The 23,447-nt window shown below is 40.7% G+C and overlaps 1 protein-coding gene across 2 annotated transcripts; it reads right to left on the bottom strand.

The window, feature by feature from the left end:
* Positions 1-265: 265 nt before the first annotated feature.
* On the bottom strand, positions 266-22,362 carry reps1 (RALBP1 associated Eps domain containing 1). Of its 2 annotated transcripts, XM_061703725.1 has the most exons (20): positions 22,205-22,362; positions 21,628-21,797; positions 17,731-17,854; positions 16,849-17,078; positions 16,119-16,284; positions 14,895-15,025; positions 14,009-14,177; positions 13,864-13,927; positions 11,352-11,506; positions 10,668-10,789; positions 10,226-10,306; positions 9,550-9,637; positions 9,107-9,208; positions 8,881-8,941; positions 5,894-6,086; positions 5,619-5,813; positions 4,132-4,221; positions 3,820-3,974; positions 3,602-3,707; positions 266-2,388 (listed from the first exon to the last, which is right to left on the bottom strand). In XM_061703725.1, the coding sequence occupies exons 2-20, from the start codon at positions 21,778-21,780 to the stop codon at positions 2,320-2,322; spliced, it is 2,454 nt and encodes an 817-aa protein (XP_061559709.1). In that variant the 5' UTR covers positions 21,781-21,797; positions 22,205-22,362; the 3' UTR covers positions 266-2,319. The 2 variants fall into 2 exon arrangements, with proteins under 2 accessions (XP_061559709.1, XP_061559710.1); XM_061703726.1 differs by lacking the exon at positions 10,226-10,306 and having other exon boundaries at positions 21,628-22,362.
* Positions 22,363-23,447: the final 1,085 nt, after the last annotated feature.

Here is a 23,447-nt window from a genome sequence, read left to right as displayed (position 1 = left end):
TGATTTTGTCACTTCCTGGAGGCCAGGGCGCCATTAACATTTGCCCTTACTGCTTAATGGGCGAGGCAGCTGATCAAAACTGAGTGTTATCCTTTATTTGCAATCACTTTCAAATTATCCTTGCAGAGTTTCCACCTTCCTTCAGCCTACACTTCTATAACAAATTGTGAAATAAAACAAATTGCAAAGGTGACTTCAATTTCCAAAGTAAAACAAAATTAAAGCAAGCATGAGGCCATACAGTCAAGACAGCCGAGCACACGTTTTAAAATGTTGTCGTTTTTATTTTTATGTAAAAATCACACAGCTGCTAGTCGACTGCAGAGATATAGTACATCCATGCAGTTTGAACATCTAGGATCCCACAGCCAAAGAGAGAAGGAATTAAATATAATATTATTTCGCTGTTAGTCAGCAATTAATCCAAATGTACACAAGTCCAAAAAGGGTGTGTCACATACAATTTACAACACAGATCTGAAACCAAATGGTATTCAAAATCTCACCACGGATTTTGTTGTTTTCAACTGATTGCTTCTGCCTGGATTGCCATTTGGGACGATGGGTGCTATTCGTGTGGCAAGCGCTAATCCGTCGCAGGATTTATTTATTTTTTTTATTTTAAATGGTATTAGTTCCAGGTGTGCCAACACGCACAAACATACTTTCACACATACAGACCCAGAATACTTTATCATCCACAACAGAGAAAAACAAAAGGCAAGCCTTGATGCAACAAGGTGGTCAGTCAGTCACCATGGAAACCTGAACTCCAAGCGGGGGAGTTAAGAGTAAGGCCTTAGACACAGAAATAAAACTTAAGAATCAACCAAACGAGAGGCTATTTTGGGATGGCACAAACCTTACTTTTTCCAGGCGACAACTAAAGTGGTTTGTGTGATGACCTTTATTTTATTTATTTTTTTATACTTCTGACAGACTAGCAGTTTAAAGACAAAAAAAAAAAGCCATACAAGACAGAGGGTTTTATGTTCAAAGTGCAGTTGGGTCATTCGGTTGTGGTGACTGGTGACTGGTCTCTAGTCTTGTTATTCTTTGTTATTTTTTGTTTTTAGTTTTTTTTAAACAGATCTAGGCTGACAGTGCAAAACACTGATGTGTAATTGCTTCAGTCTTGGAGCATATACAGTAAACTGTGTTCTGGAAGATCCGAGATACAAAGACACAGTTGCTACTATTTATAAGCTCAAACAGCTGTGGAGATGTATCGCCCCGAACTTGCATAGTGCCGACGTCATCCGGCAGATGATTCGAAATATCAACTCTGGATCTGTTCCACACGGGAAATAACAGGAAAACTCATCATCCAGAGTCCTTCATAAATGCCGCCTCCTGTGGCTGGAATAAAGTTAAAAGCTCCCTTTACGTAAAAGGAAATTGGAAAAATAAAGCTGCTCTCAAAAGGGGCTTGAAAAAAAAAAAAATGGCGAACCGGATATGATGGAAATAAGTATGAAGAACAGACTAAACCGAGGTGCGAGAGCAGTGATAGTTCAGTCATTTGGCATAAATCGGAACCCATTCAAATCAAGGCGCACAAACGCACATCAGAGGGGGCAGTAATGAGCGAGGACGGCTGAACTCACAGCGCACGAGAGGTGGAGAGACTTCATGTGGGCATCGCGCACTTCAAAAACAACCCCAAACATGTCTCTTTCCCAGAAACCACACCAAACAAGTCAGAAAACGTTAGATTTTCAGTGGCTCCTTAGTGGTAAAAGCAGGAAATGTTGAATTTTTAATTGATTGTGATCGTTGTTGTTTTGTTGAAAACATTGAATATCTGTTTTCAGTAGTATTTATTTACAGAAGTTCAATGTGTAACTCCCTTTTAAGATTTGGCTAACAAACTCTTTAAACCTTAGATTGGTGTGTTGACAACACTGGTACTTTTCTCCAGACATTTAACAAAAACAGACACACTCACACACACATTCATTCACCAGCAGATGTCTCTTCAGACAGAACTCGTAGCTACAGCCAAAAGTCCAACACTACTTCCCCACTAAGCTGTCGGCCATGGATACAGGTCTCTTGAGAAAAAATTGAAAAGTGCCACATTGAAGAATTACCCATGCCATCTTTTCTTCTCGCACTCTCACAGCCGCACTGAGCTTGCTCCCTGGCCCACTCCGCTATACACCTGATAAGTAAGTGTGGGCTTAAACATGGTGCACGCTGTGAACGGGAGGCAGGGGAAAGTAAGAGATGTGGGGTGGGGTTGAGGGTGGGGGGTGGCATCCCACCAAGAGCCGCAGCCTTGCTTTGGAGAAACTACAACCACCTCATCGGTGTTGGTTAAAGATGAGAGAAAGGTCTGAGCTGCTCCAGCTGAACTTCCAAGGATATCCTCTCTTCAAGCAAGTCCTGGGGGAAAACGACAAGGTAGGAGGGACTTGAATTAGACTTAAAATGTGGAAAAGTCACATATTGCTTCGAGGAGAAACGTCAGTGTTAGGGGAAAGTTTCCATATGGGTCTGGTCTCGGTCAGTGTTTCCCAACCTTAATTAAGCTAAGGCACATATTTTCCACAAAAAAAAGTATATACAGCGATAACTTGAGATAAAAGTGACCTGACTTTCAATTTTTAGAGATACAAGCAGTCATTGGGCCGAATTATTTGCCTAGCCTTTAGTGCAATAACATTTTATATTCCGATACCACCGTATCCCATCTTTTACGATCACTGGGCTTTATCTTGTCAACTCAAACGGGACAGGATACACTCGTTACCACGGCCACAACAATCGATCGCGCGTGTATGCTAACAAACAATGCAAAACGCCATAGATGGGCTAAAAAAATAGCATCTATGTGGCAGTGTGTTAACGCTTTAAGGAACGGATATTTGAACATATACGGTGCAAGAACACATGTAGACGGATGATAACAATACTCACAGCATATATTCTTTATCCTCTGCGAATAACTTCATTTGTGTCAAGAATGTATTATACTGACCCCCTGGTGCCCAAGTTGCATACACCAGAAGGAGCGACAATAAATTATCATTCACATTTTTTTATTTGTGGGGAGGGGAGAACTGGAATGGATTGCATTTTCCATTCATTCATTTCTATGGGAAAAGATGATTTGAGTGTTTTGAGTTATGAGCATAGTCACAGAACGAATTCAACTTGTATACTGAGGTAACACTGTATACTGAGATAATTATGTTTTATGAATAGCAACAGGTACACAGGTTAACTAGAAGTGCATTCAATATTTTTGCCTGTAACTATACATTGCTGTTATTGGTAGATGAGTGGCAACATGTTATATAAATAAAATCAGGAAAGCCCTTCTTCCAATGTATAATGTGCACCCATGAGTTTCTATTCATTGATATAGTTATATGCAATAAATGTGAGTGGTGACCCTCTCCTAATCTGTTTTGCTTATCAATACTGATCAGTAATATTAATACTGAGGTTTACTTGTTCTTTAATAATATAGTGGCACCCCCTAGTGTTTAGTTTTAGTTGTTTTTTTTTGGGGGGGGGGGGGTGCATTATACACAAGAAATTATGGTACTATTGCAAATTGTTTTACACGTTACAGAATTGTGTGTGCATGTACCTTCAGCTGTTGTTGCAGTTCACTGTTTAGTCTTGCCAACACCGTGTTTGTTTCCTTATTTCTTCTAATTGATGCTTGTATCGCCTTTTTATCCTTACCTACTGACCTGTCACCATAACACACACACACGCACACGCACACACGCACACACACATAGACTTTCTTGATACAACTGGTGACCAAGACGTATTTCATGCACTTTAGGTAACTTTCCCAACCTGGGGATAGAGGGCTGAATAGCCAAGCCAGCAGCTATGATGTTTGACTTTTGAGGGCCGTACTGCTCGTCCTCAGGCCGCAACTCATCCTCAGACTTCAACCTGCGACGAATAGGCTTGGGAGGAGGTCCTAAAGGGCCAGACAAACTCTTGGTCTGGAAGAATAACAAAAACAAGGCAAACATGAGGTTTTGTCTGGAGTTATGAACAATTAGGTTAGTTCTTTAATTTGTATAATTGTTAATGACTGTAAAATTCAGTAATATTACATTGATGTCGACTATCAAAAGAATCAAGCTGGTGGTGAATTACAGAGTTAACAGTGGTGGTAGTTCTTTCATCAGCCTGGCCGTCACTCTTGACTGTTCTTAAGGGCCCAGCTCCTTCTGAAGACTTGTCCCCCTGCAATAACCCACAGACCAAAAAAAGCATGTCAAAGTCCATCACTCAAAAGGGACATGTTATGGAAATGACTTTTTAATTGGTTGTTTACAAATAGTCTCTGGAGTGCCTGCCCAACCATCAAGTGTGAAATTAAACAATATGCCTATTTCTGAAAACCTGTCCGTGAGCAAGCAGTCGCCACTTTGTATAGTTGTAATTTACATAACAAACCGCCCCCAAACTGACTTTCCCTACCCATGACATGATCAGGAAGGCTGGGCAAAGCCAAAGTAAGGGAAAAAGTGGGCAAGGATGGTTGCGTTGAAAGTACTGGGCGTTATCCCTTCTCTTAGCAATTTTGCAGAGCAATATTTGCTGCGGGCTTTAGTGTTGTCATCTGTTTACCTTGAAGTTCAGTATGTTCACTTCTGTTGTGCGCACATTGGCCTCCAGGGGGCAGTGTGGTTCACGCATGCAGCTAATACGTAGATTTGATGAAAAAACAGAAGCTCTGCAGTATTAACTTGTTTTTCGCATGGCTTGTGAGTATTGTAATCTAGGTGTTATTTTAGACTCCCATCTTGACCTGGACAAACAAATCTTATCTGTTGTAAAGACCAGTTTTATCATTTAATAATTAATGCCAAACTCAAGTCTGATCCTTCATAAAAGCATCTAGAGAAAATAATCCATGCATTCATAACTGTAGATAATAGTAGAGAATATTGTCACACTCTTAGCTTTGGTCTCCCTCTGACTCTAGTGGCGCAGATTCACATGGTCCAAAAAGCAGCGGTGAGGCTGCTCACTAACACGAAGAACTGTGGTGTGTTGTGAACACATTACGACCCTGTACTGGCCTTAAGTCCAGTCGAGGCTACACCTTAAAATACGACTTAAGGTGGCTTAACACCCTGGCCCACAGCTACATAGCTAGTATCATACAACCCCATGTCGCCACCAGATCCCTCAGATTGTCCAGCCAAGGTCTCCTGCCTATGCAAAAAAGTGACTGCATTTCCAATTGCTGGTCCTCAGTTATGGAACAAACTGCCCCCTAAAATCCAGTCTCAAAACCCACCATTTTAAATATATTACCCTGGTATGTCATTAGTTAAGTTTTTGTCTCATTATGCTGTTTTAGTTTTAAAACTCTGATTTGCATCTATTTTATCTATTTACTTTCATCATTCACATTTCTACTTTTTCTTGGCTAATGCACTATGTACAGCACTTCGGTTCAGTGTGAGTTGTGTTTAAATGTGCTCTAATATAAGGTTTACTTGAACTGTGCATTCACATTTTGGAAGGTTTTTTTTATGTAAAAAAAAGTGTGTTGCCATAATAAAGGCTGGGTAACCGCTGATTTATCATCAGTTAGAACTAGACCATGGAGAGATGGCACGCGCACACACCTGTCCAGGATCGCTGTGCTTGTCAACTTCCGGCAGGCTGGAAGGTTGTTCAGATGCCGCAAAGGCCTGAAAATGACTGAAGTCTGCGAAATTAGGTTGCTGTGGGATCTGCTGGGGAGATGTGGCGCTGAGCGCGGCCCCCGCTCCCGGCGCACCCTCAGCCTCAGCGCGCTGTCCCGTGTGTGGTACTGATGACTTTGGAGAGGAGATAAGTGAGACATGGGTCTGTGCTTCTGAGTGAATAAATCAAGCACAACTGTTGCTTTTTGTCTTACCTGTGTGGGAAGCGGTCGAGGAGGCACTGCGGGTGGGAAAGCTATAGCGGCGGGCTGTCCTGTGGCTGAGGTGGCGGCGAAGTTGCGGTTCATGTCCAGCGATGAGGAGCGGGAGTGTGATGCGTGAGGGCGGGGCGGAGGGGGAGGGGGAGCCACCACTTTTAGAGCTTCCGGAGATGCGCCGGACTGAGACCTGGATACAGACATAGAAACAAGAACACTAGAAAATCCAGACCTCATCTACAAAATCACTGAGTGAACATAAATAAAAGGGGTCCTCGGTTTGCAACAAAGTTCCATTCTTATGACGCGACGTACAGTGGGTATGGTAAGTATTCAGACCCCCTTAAATTTTTCACTCTTTGTTATATTGCAGCAATTTGCTAAAATCATTTAAGTGAACTTTTTCCTCAATGTACACCCAGCACCCTATATTGACAGAAAAAAACAGAATTGTTAAAATTTTTGCAGATTAAAAAAAGAAAAACTGAAATCTCACACAGCCATAAGTATTCAGACCCTTTGCTATGACACTCATATTTAATTCGGGTGCTGTTCATTTCTTCTGATCATCCTTGAGATGGTTCTGCACCTACATTGGAGTTCCGCTGTATTTGACTATACTGGTTGGACTTGATTAGGAAAGCCACACACCTGTTTATATAAGACCTTAAGCTCACAGCATGTCAGCGCAAATGAGAATCATGAGGTCAAAGGAACTGCCTGAAGAGCTCAGAGACAGAATTGTGGAAAGGCACAGATCTAGCCAAGGTTACAAAACAATTTCTGCTGCACTTAAGGTTCCTAAGAGCACAGTGGCCTCCATAATCCTTAAATGGAAGACGTTTGGGACGACCAGAACCCTTCCTAGAGCTGGCCGCCCTGCCAAACTGAGCAGTCGGGGGAGAAGAGCCTTGGTGAGAGAGGTAAAGAAGTCCCCAAAGATCACCGTGGCTGAGCTCAGAGATGCAGTAGGGAGATGGGAGAAAGTTCTAGAAAGTGAACCATCACTGCAGCACTCCACCAGTCAGGGCTTTATGGCAGAGTGGCCTGACGGAAGCCTCTCCTCAGTGCAAGACACATGAAAGCCTGAGTTTGCTAAAAGACACCTGAAGGACTCCAAGATGGTGAGAAATAAGATTCTCTGGTCTGATGACACCAAGATAGAACTTTTTGGCCTTAATTCAAAGCGGTATGTGTGGAGAAAATCGGGCACGGCTCATCACCTGTCCAATACAGTCCCAACAGTGAAGCATGGTGGTGGCAGCATCATGCTGTGGGGGTGTTTTTCAGCTGCAGGGACAGGGAGACTGGTTGCAATCGAAGGAACGATGAATGCGGGCAAGTACGGGGATATCCTGGACGAAAACCTTCTCCAAAGTGCTCAGGACCTCAGACTGGGCCGAAGGTACACCTTCCAATGACCAATGACAACGACCCTAAGCACATAGCTAAAACAACGAAGGAGTGGCTTCAGAACAACTCTGTGACTGTTCTTGAATGGCCCAGCCAGAACTCTGACTTAAACCCAATTGAGCATCTCTGGAGAGACCTGAACATGGCTGTCCACCAACATTCACCATCCAACCTGACAGAACTGGAGAGGATCTGCAAGGAGGAATGGCAGAGGATCCCCAAATCCAGGTGCAAAAAACATAATTCCCAAAAAGACTCAAGGCTGTATTAGCTCAAAAGGGTGCTTCTACTAAATACTGAGCAAAGGGTCTGAATACTTATGGCTGTGTGATATTTCAGTTTTTCTTTAATAAATGTGCAAAAATGTCAACAATTCCCTTTTTTTCCTGTCAATATGGGGTGCTGCGTGTACATTAATGAGGAAAAAAAATAACTGAAATGATTTTAGCAAATGGCTGAGTGAACATTTTAAGGGGGTCTGAATACTTTGCGGCACGGTGGCCGACTGGTTAGAGCGTCAGCCTCACAGTTCTGAGGACCCGGGTTCAATCCCCGGCCCCGCCTGTGTGGAGTTTGCATGTTCTCCCCGTGCCTGCGTGGGTTTTCTCCGGGCACTCCGGTTTCCTCCCACATCCCAAAAAACATGCATGAATTGGAGACTCTAAATTGCCCGTAGGCATGACTGTGAGTGCAAATGGTTGTTTGTTTGTATGTGCCCTGCGATTGGCTGGCAACCAGTTCAGGGTGTACCCCGCCTCCTGCCCGATGACAGCTGGGATAGGCTCCAGCACGCCTGCGACCCTAGTGAGGAGAAGCGGCTCAGAAAATGGATGGATGGATGAATACTTTGCGTACCCACTGTAACTTGAATTTATACGCAAGTTGGAAAGCGGTCGTCTTTCACTACCCTATGCTCACACAAGAGTGAAGTCAATTACAATAAATATAGACACTAAAACACTTTTAGGCCATAAACATAAAACAATCAAATGAAATACGGCATGTACGGTGGTTAAAAAAATAAAATCACAATATGGATCATATCCAGACAAAGCTACTTTTAACATTACAGCTGACCCTGCCTCCGCAGCAAATGTTGTTCAAGCCAGAATATTTTCACAGATATAGGATGATGTATGTACACGGGGTCCTCGGTTTACAATGGTCCAGCCCTACAAGGTTTTCCAGTGTGCATGTCAACCACAGGAATAAAGCAAGGAATTGTTCTCTTTATCATTTGATTGTTTTATATTCATGGCCTCCAAGTGTTTTTCACAAATATTTACTTCAATTGTGCATTAGCATAGGTTAGTGAAAGAAACTTCCCATCTCCTGACTTGCGTGCATATTTGTGTTACATCAGTGTCGTAGGAATGGAAGCCTGTCATAAACAGAGGAGCCCCTCTAAATTTTTTACCAATAAAAAAGTCAGGGAATGTGTGAAATTTTTATTAATTCTCAAGACATTATCGATGGTTGGATTCTCACCAAAATATAGTGTGAAGACTCAAAATCACAAAGAGTTACAAACTAAAAACAAACCCATGTGTTTGTCGAGGGTAATAAGTCACCTTTGTCTTGCAACTGGCTCCTGGTCAGATGTGAAGGAGTCAGAACTGCTGTAACCATCACCTTTATGGAGACAAAAAGAAAAACACGGTCAGCTATACTGACATAAATATGACTTGTTGGACTACACAATTCGCCTTTTTTAATTTAAGTCATATTAAGTGGTCATATTTGCACAACAAGATTCTATTAAAGAATGTCAAACTAACCAGATTGCTATGTACTGACCTACAGCATTTGCTGGTACAAACTTCATGGTGGCGGGTAGTTTGGCTTCTTCGGACACTTCTGGTGGTTTCGCCAGTAATGGACTGGTCGGATGGTTGTGATCTGAAGATATGGAAATAAGGAGTGGATGCAAATAATTTAGTTTATAGCAATCATTATCAAGGACACACTGTTTTTAAAACAATGAGACGTCTTCTGAGGTCATTACTTGGACACTTTGCATTGCACTAATTTCAATACACAGGTTCTACAGATCCAATGTGCCAGTCGGAACTGATTCACTGTGGTGTTGAAACTAGACAAAGCTGGGCAATATAACAGTTAATTGGAGACAGCTATCAATGGCAAATCTTGTACAAATGAAAAGAAACAGGCAGTCTAAAGATTACTTTATTTCATTTGAGATGCATTATGAGGTCATTTAGCCATGAGGAGGCTCTCACCGCTGCCAGTCCTCTTCAGTTCCATTTCCTGCATGTGGATTTTACTGGGGGTCATCCGGATGGGAACGGGGTGGACGATGGCTGTGTCCTGTAGGGCAGAGGAGAGAGAGAGAGAAAGAAACTCTGCTTATCAATTTATCATCATCATTATCATCACCACATCAGCCAAGGAGATTGTTTTTGTGTCTTTCTTAGCAGGTTTATGCAACAATTTTTAGGGGTTTTACACTCATCCAAAATTTGTATCAACATTGAAGCATTTTAAAAATTATTATTATTATTTTTAAATCATCAGTGACAAATTCCTTAATCGCAGTGACAAAAATCTAATTATGATGTCCAATTGTTGCTCATCTTAAAGAAATAAGTCTGTGCTCAACTTTGTTGCCCATTGTTTTGCTTGACTGTACATCAAATGTAATCGCGCAAAGAAAAATGTATAAGTACAATAGTGCATTTTTCACCAAAACTCCCAATATATAGAAATATTAATCTATAAGGGATGTGGCAGTACGGAGGGGGGAGAATAAATAAATAAATAAATAAAAGAGACCCAATAAAAAACAGTGATACAGCAAGAGAGACAGGCAGAAGAGACAATACAGATCATTTCAGGATGGGTTAATGTCTTCTTTCCATTAAGGGTGAAACCATGCATACTAAGTGATCGACTTACAGGGTCAGCTGGTGCAATGTTAGAGTCAAATTGGGTCAGAGTTTGTGAGCTGGAGGAGCGCTCGCTAAACGTCTCCCATTGCTGCAAGGAGACAGACGGACAGTGAGAAGATGAAAAACAAGTCAGCAAGACAGCCAGTGCAGTGACATCACACATTCATATCAACAGTATGAGGCACTGTGTGTCATCGCCAGTCATCCAGAGATCAAGTGAGATCATCAGAGACAAAATCATCTTGTGACACCACTGAGTTTGGGGACAGAATAGCCCCAGAAGTAAGAGAGGACATGCTTATTCATCAGGGATTATGTTTGCTAACAACTGACATTCAGTGCCAACTACGAAGGTTAAAATGAACCTTATCAATGTAGAGAAATTACAGAATACTTGTGTGAGTAATTGGTAATTGTGTGTGTGTATGTGTCTGTGTGTGTACTGAAACCTCATTGCTCTGGTTCATCTCCGGCCAAGCCTGGTTGAGCGAGGGCATGGAGGGAGACTTGTTGGGAGTCACCTCAACAGGGGAGGCCGAGAACCCAACATCAGCTGTCTGCTCTGGAACCTCTGTGTACCATAAACATGACTCTTGTTAACTTTAATACCATAAAAATGAAAAAAAGGCTTGCTAGATGGTAACACAATGTAATAGGTAACTTTTCTTTTTTTTTTAACATAGCCTATCAAAATGACAAGTTTCCTATTACTGGAGTAACATAAAATAGTGACAATATATTTATGTTTATATAAGGAGCAGATTTGTCTTTTGATTCATCAATCCTTTTTTATACCGCTTGGTGCTTAGCCTCATTAGGGTCACAGGTGAGTTGAAGCCAAACCCACACCATGAACCAGTCGCCAGCCAATCGCAGAGTACAGATAGACAAACAACCATACCAGCAAATGCTGTTGGTCTGTGTACTCTAAACACTTTCATGTCATCTCTTCTGACAAATAAATTGCAGATGAAACACATTTTGTGCCAAGTATCAACAAAATGTGAAAACTAGTGAAGCAGTGCACAAATGTAGAGTTAATGCACAGCACAGACTATACTTTTGAGATTTGATGTGGTCCAAGGTGAAGAGACGGACCAGGAGAACAAATGAAAGGGAGTGAAGCTGCCAACCTGCTGAGTCATCTAGGTCAATCAGCTTTGGCATTAAGCTCTCAGGCAGCTTCTCGGGGAGGTCATAGCCATTCTTCCTGGCTACCACCAAGTGGAATGCAGCGCAGAATTCATCCAGGGTTAGCGCGCCATCTTTGTCGAAGTCTGAAAGCTCCCTGAAGACACACAAATGACTGTGGCTAATTCATGCTATAGCGACAATTAAAAAAAAAGATCATCTTACAAGATTTACATTCTTCGCACATGACTATGGTTTTCTGCAACATTGTGAAGGATTTCACCAGTTAACAGGTTTGACAAAGGAGTGTTTATGGATTATACCGAACATTAACAGACTTCTCATTAGTTATCTAGAGATACATAATACATTGACGCAACTATGACATCATTTGGTAGTCTTAACAGTAGGGGAAACCACATGGGTACAATCAAATGACAAAGCCACAATTCTACCAAGCAGTATTAAATTGGGGTCAATCGGTGCCAATTTAATTTGTAAAAATAAACCCTAATCTGGCTCACATTTTCACTTTTGCATGCAAGATGATGATAGCTGTGCTCGTTCTGGCTTATTTGTGTACATTACAAGAAATGTTTTAGACAAAAGCACTATGTATTCTTTCCACTTCATTCTCATTTTGCAGAAGCGAACATTCTGTTAATAGGGCTACAGCACAGGTCACTAACTGACAGACCGCGGTCTGGGTCTGGACCCACAAGCAGTCCCATACGGACCTACACCTATAGCTACAAAAGAAGGATATGATTCAAGACCTAGAGGGCACTTCTATTTTAAGCAACACAGCATTACAGGCTTTATGGTAGTGACAAAACGTACAGACAAATTACGTGCAAGTTAAGCCATCCCACATGACTGTACTCAGGTCAATCAAGTGTGCATTTCTGGCGGTAATCACTGACTGCACGCAGACCAGAAAGAAACCGCAGGGAAGCGAGAAAAAGACTCAGTATGGAAGTCAAGTTAAAGACGGAGAAATGGAGAAGGTTCAGAAAAAATTTGGAACAAAAAAAAATTCTAATCCAACGGCCAGTTATTTTTTTGTTTATACTTCCCAGTGGGAGATTCCCACTGGCACTTATCAAAAGTGCAGCACATTTACAGTGGTGCCAACCTATAAAAATTCACTTTCAGAACAATTTGTCCAAATTTCCATATTTTCAAAATGTTGTTAAGTCATTTCTGTGCAACAGTCCTAGTTGTTAATAAATTACAGGTTCAATATTTGTTATTTTTATGTTTTTATTACATCAACATTATAATGGTGGACACCTGCATAGAATAGCCTGAATAGAAGTACCAGTATATGAGATTTGGATGTTCCATCAAAAATATCTGGGGATGTGTGATAAAATAAGAAAATAGCATGCACCAGCCAGCTTTTCAATGTGGATGCGCTGGTAATGTCAGAAGCTGGATTCCCCCCCCCCCAATATTCTCAACAATCAGTGTTACGGCCGTAACGAGTTAGCGTTCAGTGATTTCTGTAACAAAATACAGACGTTCCGTAACATTTGGCAGCTCCTTAATATTACATGATATGCCATTATGAGACAAAACAAGGTTTTGGACAAACAACCTCTCAAAATGTTCATTTTTTATGATTTGTTAAATTAAAATATGTAAATTTTTTGTTGTGTTGAGATGCTAAACAGAAAAAGAGAAGACGAGGGGAAGAACCAGTCCTTTGACTAGGCCTTGGTCCCTGGCGAGGTTGCTCTGGTGCTCACATATCTCAGACCGTGTCACTCTGGAGGTGGCAATTACTATAATCGTGTGGAAGGTATTTTGCAAACTCAGGTGTAATATGTTCTTTTTTACAGTACAATTCTGTGTTTTATGTCTGAATTAGTTTTGGATAAAGTTGAATGCAAAAGCAGCACTGTAATATTCCCAAATGTTAGGAGACTGATGTCATATAAAGGTATTGGGAAACCTAACCAGTGAAAAATATGTATACATGGTGGATTAAAAGATATCTGATATTCTGGCAGGAATAATGGATGTTAGAAGCTTTGCTTTGACTTTTGTCAGTCTCAGTGCTTTAAATTGTTTAAAAAAACAGAATACTTCATTTTCACTGCATCCATAATAGTCGAACTTCACAATTTCCAAAGGTATCCTAATATCTTGTAAGGGATGCAAAAATTACATTTAGCTTTTTGGTCTCTTGACATACTTGGAGAAGTCGCCTACTTCTTTTTTTTTAACCTCAGGATACATTACAGATTCTGAGTATATACTGGATATGCTGTATCTTCTGTCCAAAGTTGAAGATAATACAAGTTGTTTTGTTGGCTTTAACTTTTTAATATTTAATTCCCTCACCCAAAAAAAAATTAATAACAGAATCAAAAAGGACTCTGATCAATAAGCAGTATCAGTAATGGAACCACAATCGCTAAATTCTTATCAGTTCCCATTACTACGAATAAGCAGCACACACATCAGAATGTATGATTGCCTATTTGCATTGAAAAGGCGCCGACTCACCAAATATGTGACAACTCTAAAATGGGCAATTTGGACTTGGTGAAGAACTCTTTTGCCGCTGAACCTGTGATGCACATAAAGAGACAGGAAATGACTCAGTCAGCACCTTCTTACTGAGAGTTTTCTGTGTTTTCTGTTTTCATACCTGGTATGAAACCAGTAAGGTCAGGTTGAATGGTTTTGAACTGGTTGATATAATACTGTCTCTGTTCGTCTGTGATCTTCCAGGGATCATCATAGCCACTGGACTGCCGCTGGATCTCATTGGTCGCTGCTGCTGCCGAGGCCATCGTTGTTCGTATCGTTGTGCTTTCCTAGGGAAGTAATCATGTGACAGATGGATTATTTATTCAGATTGGAGATTTTGTTTTGATTCTACCGAATGAAATCAACATGAAAAAAAGATACTTCTTCTTGTTCCTTTGAAAGTTGAGTGAGGAGGCCCTGCTTTTTCAAATAAAGATTTCATTATGGACCACAAATTGTAAAGGAAGGAAATTTCTACACATGCAAATCCCTACTTGATTCTTTTAAAGACAAATTGAGAGACTTGCAACAAGACTAAATTAAATAACACAAAATGTACTCATACTTTGGGCAAAGCTTCTCAGTGGATGAAGGAAAATTATAGAAACATAGAAACAAACAAACGAGTCTCATTTTGACTAAGACGCACTGACAACAGGTTCAGAATCTAATTTGATGACATAAAGCATGAAGCCATCCGTTAGAATTTAACTGAAAATGTTAAAAACAGATGCGTTGAATTTACCTTTGCAGTCTTATTTTCTCCAGTACCTAGCTGAAGATTAGCTTTTTAACTCGCATTGTAATCAATTAGAAAATAAAACACCAGCCTGTCATTATTTAATTATATGGAATAATCTCAATCTGCCATGTTTGTTGTGAGCCAGAAAGAAAATGATGGCTTAATGTAGGTTATGTAGTAACTCTGTTTTGTGCGATTTGACAAATGCTGGTGTAGTCATTCATGACTATACAATCCTGACACCAGCATAATGTTTTATTACCTGTACGGATGGGGGGTGCACCCCCGGGAGTGTGCTTGATGGCGGCGTGTCAGCTGTGAAACTGACCCAACTTTCCTGACCTGGAAGAGGGGGCGAGTGTGACAGCCACATCCCATCACCTGCCACAGGAGCTGCCATGGGCAGAAACTAATCATCAATGCTGTTAAGAAAACTAGGAGGAACAAGGCTATTTTAAAAGGTCCAACATTATTTTCATTTCGTCCATGTAATATTTTCCAAATATGGGGGTCCTTTGTTTAGGAATTCTGTTCTATGGTGGCGATGTGACCTAAATTTGTATGCAAGTTGTATCACTACCCTATGCTGATGGCAGTAATTAAGTCAGAATTTAGGCTTTACACGATCAGGATTTTTGTTCAAAAACCAGATAACCGATCACATCACAAGATAGAGCAATGTGTTTATTTAAATGACTTGTTCATATACTGTATATACTTGTATACTGTATACTGAGTATCTTCAAAAGTATTCTCTGGCATTTTATACAAAAGCTAAAACATCAATGACATCTCAGGGGCATTCAAGGATTGGCCACTGACATAAGTTTAAAGTTCAGTCAGGTCAAATCAACATTACTTGATGCAGAAATAGTGGGTGCTAACTTACTGTAATTAAATTACTTTATTGCAATTAAATTACTTTAACAAATACTGTTAATGACATGCCAATTCTAACATTCTCACTGTCCCTGTCGGCTATATGGACGGGTGTTGCCGAGCGTTTGGGTCAGCGTTCGTTTGGTTGTGCCTTTCCTTTTTCTTGCTGCGTTGCTTGAATGTGTCATACTGATCCTTTTGTATATTTTTCAGGTCCCTGATCAAATTTGTTGTGTTGAAGCATTTAGATGACCTTCCCCCATGAGGTACATCAGTTTTGCACAGATTGCTAATGATTTACGTGTTGTCAATTACGTCATTGATCGGATCGGCGAATTATGACATTGAAGCGGATCAGCCAATCAGCATAAAATTCTAATCAGCAGCCTATACCGATCAAGCCAATCAGATCGGTGTAAAGTCTATCAGAATTACAGTGAATATTTGTATGAAAAACACTCCTAGGTCATAAACATGATACTGAGCTCCACACTTGCACCACGTGATAAGCAGAGCACCGCAGACCATGTCGGCACCGTCATAAACCGAGGACCCCCAGAGAAATATATTTCGTATATTTCTAACAATATTATTATCATTGAATTACCAGTTTGAGATTCCCGGAACTGCGTCCACACGACTCCGGTCGGTGCCACCACTGGTTGTCTGTCTGTGTTTCCGCCACTGTGCTGCCGCTTGTGTTTCCTCCAGGAAGGTGGGGAGGTGGGAGGGGACTGGTGAGGGGAGACCACGGGCGATGTCGGTTCTCCCTGCTAAAAGAAACAAAACATTTGTAAACAATCATCCATCCATTTTCTGAGCCGCTTATCCTCACTAGGGTCGCGGGCGTGCTGGAGCCTATCCCAGCTGTCATCGGGCAGGAGGCGGGGTACACCCTGAACTGGTTGCCAGCCAATCGCAGGGCACATACAAACAGACAACCATTCGCACTCAACAGTCACACCTACGGGCAATTTAGAGTCTCCAATTGATGCATGTTTTTGGGAGGTGGGAAGAAACCGGAGAGCCCGGAGAAAACCCACGCAGGCACGGGGAGAACATGCAAACTCCACACAGTCAGGGACGGGGATTGAACCCGGGTCCTCAGAACTGTGAGGCTGACGCTCTAACCAGTCGGCCACCGTGCCGCCCATTTGAAAACATATATTTCAATATGTATCCCCTAATTGGTCAAGACCTCACTTGCTGTAATTAAAAATAGTGTTTTGTTGTTCATTTAAGGCAATGCAAGCTTAGATTGTAATTATCAGAAAGCTTAATGAACAAACCGACAATAACAACGAGGAAGATGATGCTTGGCTGCCAGACGTACACACCTGTGTTTCTATGCTCGGTGCTGTGGGCTGAACTGCCTCATGGACAGGATGTGCGCTGGCTGAGGGGGGGGCTTTCTTGTTCTGGTGTCCCCTGCCTGGCGGTCTTGGTATTAACGCGGCGGCAGAGGCGGGGTATAAGCCCTGACTGTCCGGGTCCTGGTATAGCGCCACGTGCCTTGCCTCTGCCTCATTCTTCCCCACCACAAATCTGGGCAGTGGCAGGTCCTTGACTGCAAACACAATAATTATTTCTGAATATAAACCAACATCCATCACAGAAGAGCATCATGATTATTTTGCTGTGGGTAAGTAGTGTCTATGCTTCCTTATAACATTGTGAAATCATTCCAGGGTGTTCATGTTACAATATTTCCAGCTAAGTGGTTATTTGTTTTTCCATACAGCTATTTACAGCAGACAAACTCTGGTCATTTAAGCCTTATGACTGCTTCAATCTCTTGTCTGAGTGTGTAACATAATTCCCTTATTTACCATACATACAGTGGTTCCTGGACTTAGGAGTGACCCGAGTTTTTCGAGATACAAGCACTCACACCACAGATTTTATGTTCCGATTTTCCAGCAAAAGAAATGTTGTTATGAGCATTAAATACTGTTTTGACTGACACTATCATAGAAATACCACTTGATGAAAAATAAGCATTGTAAACACTCTGACAGTGTTAAATACAACCTAGCCTATTAATGTTACATTTTGATACAGCCCTAATTTTGAATCTAACCATCTTGTTCCCTATCAAATAATCTTGCAATATTAACTGTATTACAGGAAAAAAAATGGAATTTAACAGTGGCTTCATTGAGAGTTGTTCAGAGGCTGTTCCAAAAAAAGAATCTAACTAATTTTAAATAAGGACTCACCTGAGTTGAGGCTTTCCACTCTAAGAGGCAGGCCCGACTGGGCGATGGCAATCAGTTTTAGGGCGATGTAGAACTGGCTCCGTCCAAAGTGACCCAGCCGAGTGGCTCCACACAACTCTGTGATCTGAACACACGCAGACAAGCGGACAACACCAAGCATTACCAAGGTCATATAACCAAACAGACCCACGGCAAACGACTGAAGACAGATGAGATGTTTTGTTGCATCATCGTCTTGACTAAACAAAAATCGAAAATGTGAATGCAAAGTACACGAGTAAAGATCTCTCACTGGCCATAACATTAGGTACACTGCACACTACAATTGTGATCAAACACAAGAGCTGTAAGGGAAAAAAAAAAAAGTAATTTGATGTAGGTCTTGTTGTAGGTCCTTAGATTGTTCAAGTGTACCTCAGCCCACTGTGCATAGCCAACCTACAAAAAAAAAAAAAAAAACCAGACCAAGAAATAGAACTCATAAGGAAGACTCAAGTGTTCAGCCTGTCACAGTTGAACGATCCTTTTTTTGTGCAGACAAACAGTACAAGTCATTTTATTCAGTCTGTTCAAACACAATACTCGTTCTGTCTCTAACAAGCCAGCGCAGCGCTTAGTGCACATTAAAATAAAAAAAGAACGAAAAGTACAATGCTGCTTCTTTTTTTTCCCCCACCACGCATCTCGCCTCTTTGACCTTGAAAAAGATGCTGAGTCACAAAGTGCAAACACTGCCACCACTGACAGCCAAAAAGTCACAATAATGAACGTCTTTACCTCAAATGTCATAATATGCCATGTGACCAAAGCAAATAAAACATAAGCAATTTTATAATATTATATATACATAATACAACACACATTAAAATGACGAAAAGTAATTATTAAAACATAACACATAATTAGTAACTGGTGATGTAATGACCACATATGTTGTCTGTTTCTTCGCAATAATTATTTTCTTGTGTTTCTTTTATTTATTTATTTTAATTGTCACAAGAGGTTCTTTTCACTATTTTGTTTGCAGCGATGTTGTTCGTGCAAGCAGTGTACTTCAGTGGAGACGATCTACTGAATGCGCAAAAAAATATATACAGCGAACTAGTGTTGTCATAATTCCATTACAACAAGCTGGAAATGTTTTGACTTGAGTTCGTTGTCACATTTCTGTGGGGCCAATTATGTATTACTCATGCACTCGCTGTAGTTGTCTCGCCATGCTGCACTATTTGCATATACTGGCCACTCATGCCAGAGTAGCATCTGCTCCATTTGCACACTGATTGAGGAGTATCTGTAACATTTGCACAACCGACGTTGTCTCAGATGATCGCACTACTCGTCACTTTAAACCGCATACACTCCTTGAAGTCTCAGCGCCCTTTGCACAATGGTCATTGCACCGGACTATTGCAATATTAGTCATTCGAACTGCTCTAAGTGGACTCTGCATCTTTTTGCACAATTGTTTTTTGACAATGTCTTTATGTCCCCAAAGTGTTCTGTAAATTGACTGTCTGTTGTACTAGAGCGGCTCCAACTACCGGAGACAAATTCCTTGTGTGTTTTGGACATACTTGGCAAATAAAGATGATTCTGATTCTGAAATGACACCATGACAAAAACCAAAGACATTGGTAAAAGCATTGAATCATAGCTGACAAAAGATTGAACTTCAAATTCAAAATAATATTGGGCAATGGATGATAATAAAGGATATATGTACAAAATTTCATTTCATATTTTCATGCCGGCGCAGTACAGCGAAACCTATATGCCATAGACACTGTATTCTTAAGAGTCGTTTGATTTTTTTTCATTATTAGCTAATTCAGTTATTCACAACTGGTGGGTAGGGACCCAAACGTGGGTCACGGACCAATTTTGGGTGGGCCACAGACAGCGAGTGAAAACTTGCCTGTATTACTATTCTGATTTTTGTCCATACAGTATCGCAGGAAAGTGACAAGAATAGCTAATTTGGTGTTCTTTAGCAACTAGTTTACTCAGTGACCAAATACAGTGCAGCTCAGCCTTTGGCTGGCGGACATCATGGCAAGGAATATACTTTTGGCGGTACAGAAAACTCCTTTGAAGCACCATTTAAAATATAATATACTGTGCATTCAGAGGCTATTTAAAAAACAAAACAAAAACAAAAAAAACTTTATTGTTCTTAACTCTTATGAAAGTCGGTCATTCACACCTATGGGCAATTTAGAGTTGTCAATTAACCTACCATGCATGTTTTTGGGATGTGGGAGGAAACCGGAGTGCCCGGAGAAAACCCACGCAGGCACAGGGAGAGCATGCAAACTCCACACAGGCGGGGCCGGGGAGTAATAATAATAAATATTTATTATTATTATTACAAATCATCCTCAATTAAAACAATTTAATTTAATTTAGGAATAATTTATTTTTTTCATAATTGTTCTTAGTTTGTAGTATGTATACATGTTTGAAGATTTATTAAAAAGTTTTTTAAAGCCTTGTCCTCTTCCTGTCAGGCATTTTGGAAACGACATCATTGCTGGATGCCTGCCAGAAGTAGAGTTGTGACTGAATTTCTTGCTTTGGAAAGGGAGCCACCACAAAACATTTGTAAAAGGTTGGTGAAATGTGTATGGGGTCAGGGTTATGCCATCAATGATGACACAGGATGGGAATCAATGGTGACTATGATCTTCTCCTTCCCCCAAGTATTATTCCCAAGATTAACTGCTGAAGATGGTCTGCCACTCCTTTCCTTGTCACAGAAGTCATTCAAAGCAGGCCCTTATTCTTCGCCTTTGATCCTGGACACCCACTTTTTGACTGTGTTCTAGCCTATTGCAGCTTCCTCATACATATTTTGCAACCTTTTGAAAATGTTTAGTGACAGTTCCCCTTCCAAAGCAAGAAATTTAATCACAGCTCTTGGTTTCTGACGGGCAGCCAACAAAGAAATCATTTCTAAAATGACTAACGAGAAGAGGACAGGCTTAAACCAAATTATATATATATAAAACAAACCTTTATTGAAGTTTTAAACTTAAAACTGTGAACAAGAAAATACCACTTAGTAGTAGGTTAAATTAAATTGGGGTCATTACTTCAGTGCTTAATTCTCCATTGTTTGATCTGTCAGTTTTATAAACTTCAACTGGGAGTGACACATTTGAAGTAAGCCTGCTTTGCCTCTTTTTGGGAGAACTGTGTGAGCGAGACAGTAAGAACAGGAATATTTGAAAAAGTGATAAATTAATAATATATAAATGTGTTCTCCACATGTTAAACGTGTATGAACTCAAGTGTCTGAAGTGTGCTTAACCCTAAAACAGGTTTCAACTGTAATTGATCAAATCGACTAGCTGTTGAGTCCTCTTTCCAATATAAAAGAAAACAAGATAATACAGGCTGCTTAAAACAACTGCAAAAGGCTTGTCTACAAATAGGTATGTATACATCAATATATGTATTGTATTGATACACGATTATGTATGTGGAGAGGAAATGGGTAAAGGAAGGATGGAGGCGAGGGGACAATAAGTTTTGCTAAAATTAGAGAAGGAAAAGTGAGCAGTAGTCATGAGTTCGTTTGATGCAAGATTTACATGTGTGCTCATGAAAGCTTGAGGGCAAACAGTACATGGCAATCGGAAATGTGCAAAACAAACACACACACCATGTTTACAGCTGGGCTGCGCGGAGAAGCTAACGTTAGCCAGAAGAAGGTGTGTCTCGTACTGCGTAGCGCTCCCTGCTAACTGGTGAAGGCTAACGGTAGCCTTTACTGACAGCTCAGCTCTCGACAGCCGCTCAAGTTTATTGAGCATCCAAAATATTGCTTTGAGGGCAGATTCACTGGAGCGCAATAAAGCGTAAAAAGTGAGGACTTTAACACCGCTAGCTTACCTGTATGACAACTTCGCTAGGTAGCTGGGCCGCCCGGAAAAGGTCAAGAACTCTCCCGTAAGAAGCCACTTTCTTGGTGTTGTCCGTGTCGCAGTAAACGAACAAATCCGAGTAATATTTCTGCTCGACATCACTCAACGTTAGACTTTCCATCGTACTGCTGATGCCACCTTAAAAGCAGACGAACGGGGTGTCGATTAGCCCCGGAGCCAGTCGCTGGGGCACGATCCGAAAAATGGACGAGACTTCAGGATCACAACTTAGCTAGCTTCGCAGCTAGCGTTAAAATGAGCGCTAATTATGTTCTCAAGTCGCAATGACAAAGTGCTGTCCCGCGACGCCCCTCTCTCTCTCTCTCTCGCTCTCTATCTCTCTATCGTCGCAAAACACTAGTTGTTGCTCAAGATAGACGATTACCATTTAACGATGAAATGCTTTTATACAGTTCTCCACTTAAGTTAACTTGTTGGGCCAGCCAGGCAAAGGAGCCAACAGCTGGCTAGCAGCTACCTTCAATCTAACTCGGCGGCACTAGTAATGGCAAGCTAAGCGTGCAAGTCGACCCCAAGTATCTCACGTCAAAAGACGCCGCCTTTCGTCCGCTACAAGCAAGTGATTCGTGCGTTTCGTCAGGGTTCAAATCCTCGGTGGGCCCGTTAGAAGTAAAGTTTCGGGCTCTTTGGGTTCCTTCCTCTAGTGACCATCGCCGCCATTCCTACTTTGCGCTGTCACAGACTCCGGTAAATCAGCACTTCCGGGATGATGCTTCAAAATAAAACGCACACGACGTTCATTTTTACGCGTTATAAGTGCACGTGCTTTCACGCTTAACTTGACATGACGGCACAAAGCAATGCAATGCAAAATTCCCATTTTAAGGGATTTTTTCAACAGAAACGTCACAATATTTATATTATTTATTTGATTTGATATTGTCTATACTCGCAGAGCATGTAAAACATGTTTGTTTAAAAACATCTAAAACATGTTTGTTTAAAAACATTGTTTAAAACATGTTTGTTTAAAAACAACATGTAGAGCATGTTTTGTGTGTGGGCATGAAAGACATCCCTGCACAATTTTTTATGCTCAAGGGCCACATTTCATTTTTAAAGTAAAAAAAAAAAAAAAAGGGTCTAGTAAAAAAAAAAAGTTAAAATGTGTATGTAAACTATGTAATTTTTAATGATGAAATAATAATTCATCTTGTTTCAATGTTATCATTTATAATCAATTTAATTATAATTAATGAACCAATTATTTACTATTATACACAAAATAATTACATATAAAATAGTTTGACTATTTATGTTTGTGTTTAAAATAAATAAAATATCAAATTATTCAATCAAAATATGTTAAATGTATAGGTGAAAGTTTTATTTGCTAATATTTGTATTATATTATTTGTGATGAATTAACCAATTATTTAATTTGAGAAAGGAATAAAAATAATAATCGACACATTTTAGGGAAATATGTTTTGCAACAACTATTTATAGGACTCTAAGTGTATTTTTCCTCAAAATATATTTTTTTATTCTGTATTGTAATAGACGGCACGGTGAACGACTGGTTAATTGCCCGTAGGTGTGACTGTGAGTGCAAATGGTTGTTTGTTTGGATGTGCCCTGCGATTGGCTGGCAACCAGTTCAGGGTGTTCCCCGCCTCCTCCCCGATGACAACTGGGATAGGCTCCAGCAACCCCGCGACCCTAGTGAGGAGAAGCGGCTCAGAAAATGGATGGATGTATTGTAATAAAGTATTCCCAATGTCTGATTTCGAAGTCTACTGTTTCTAGCGTTGCTATTCCTGAAGG

The sequence above is a fragment of the Phycodurus eques genome, chromosome 18, assembly GCF_024500275.1.
Source record: "Phycodurus eques isolate BA_2022a chromosome 18, UOR_Pequ_1.1, whole genome shotgun sequence".
In the NCBI taxonomy this organism is placed as follows: domain Eukaryota; kingdom Metazoa; phylum Chordata; class Actinopteri; order Syngnathiformes; family Syngnathidae; genus Phycodurus; species Phycodurus eques.
Note: the sequence above shows the minus strand (reverse complement) of the source record. Positions and strands in the feature narration are given on the sequence as shown.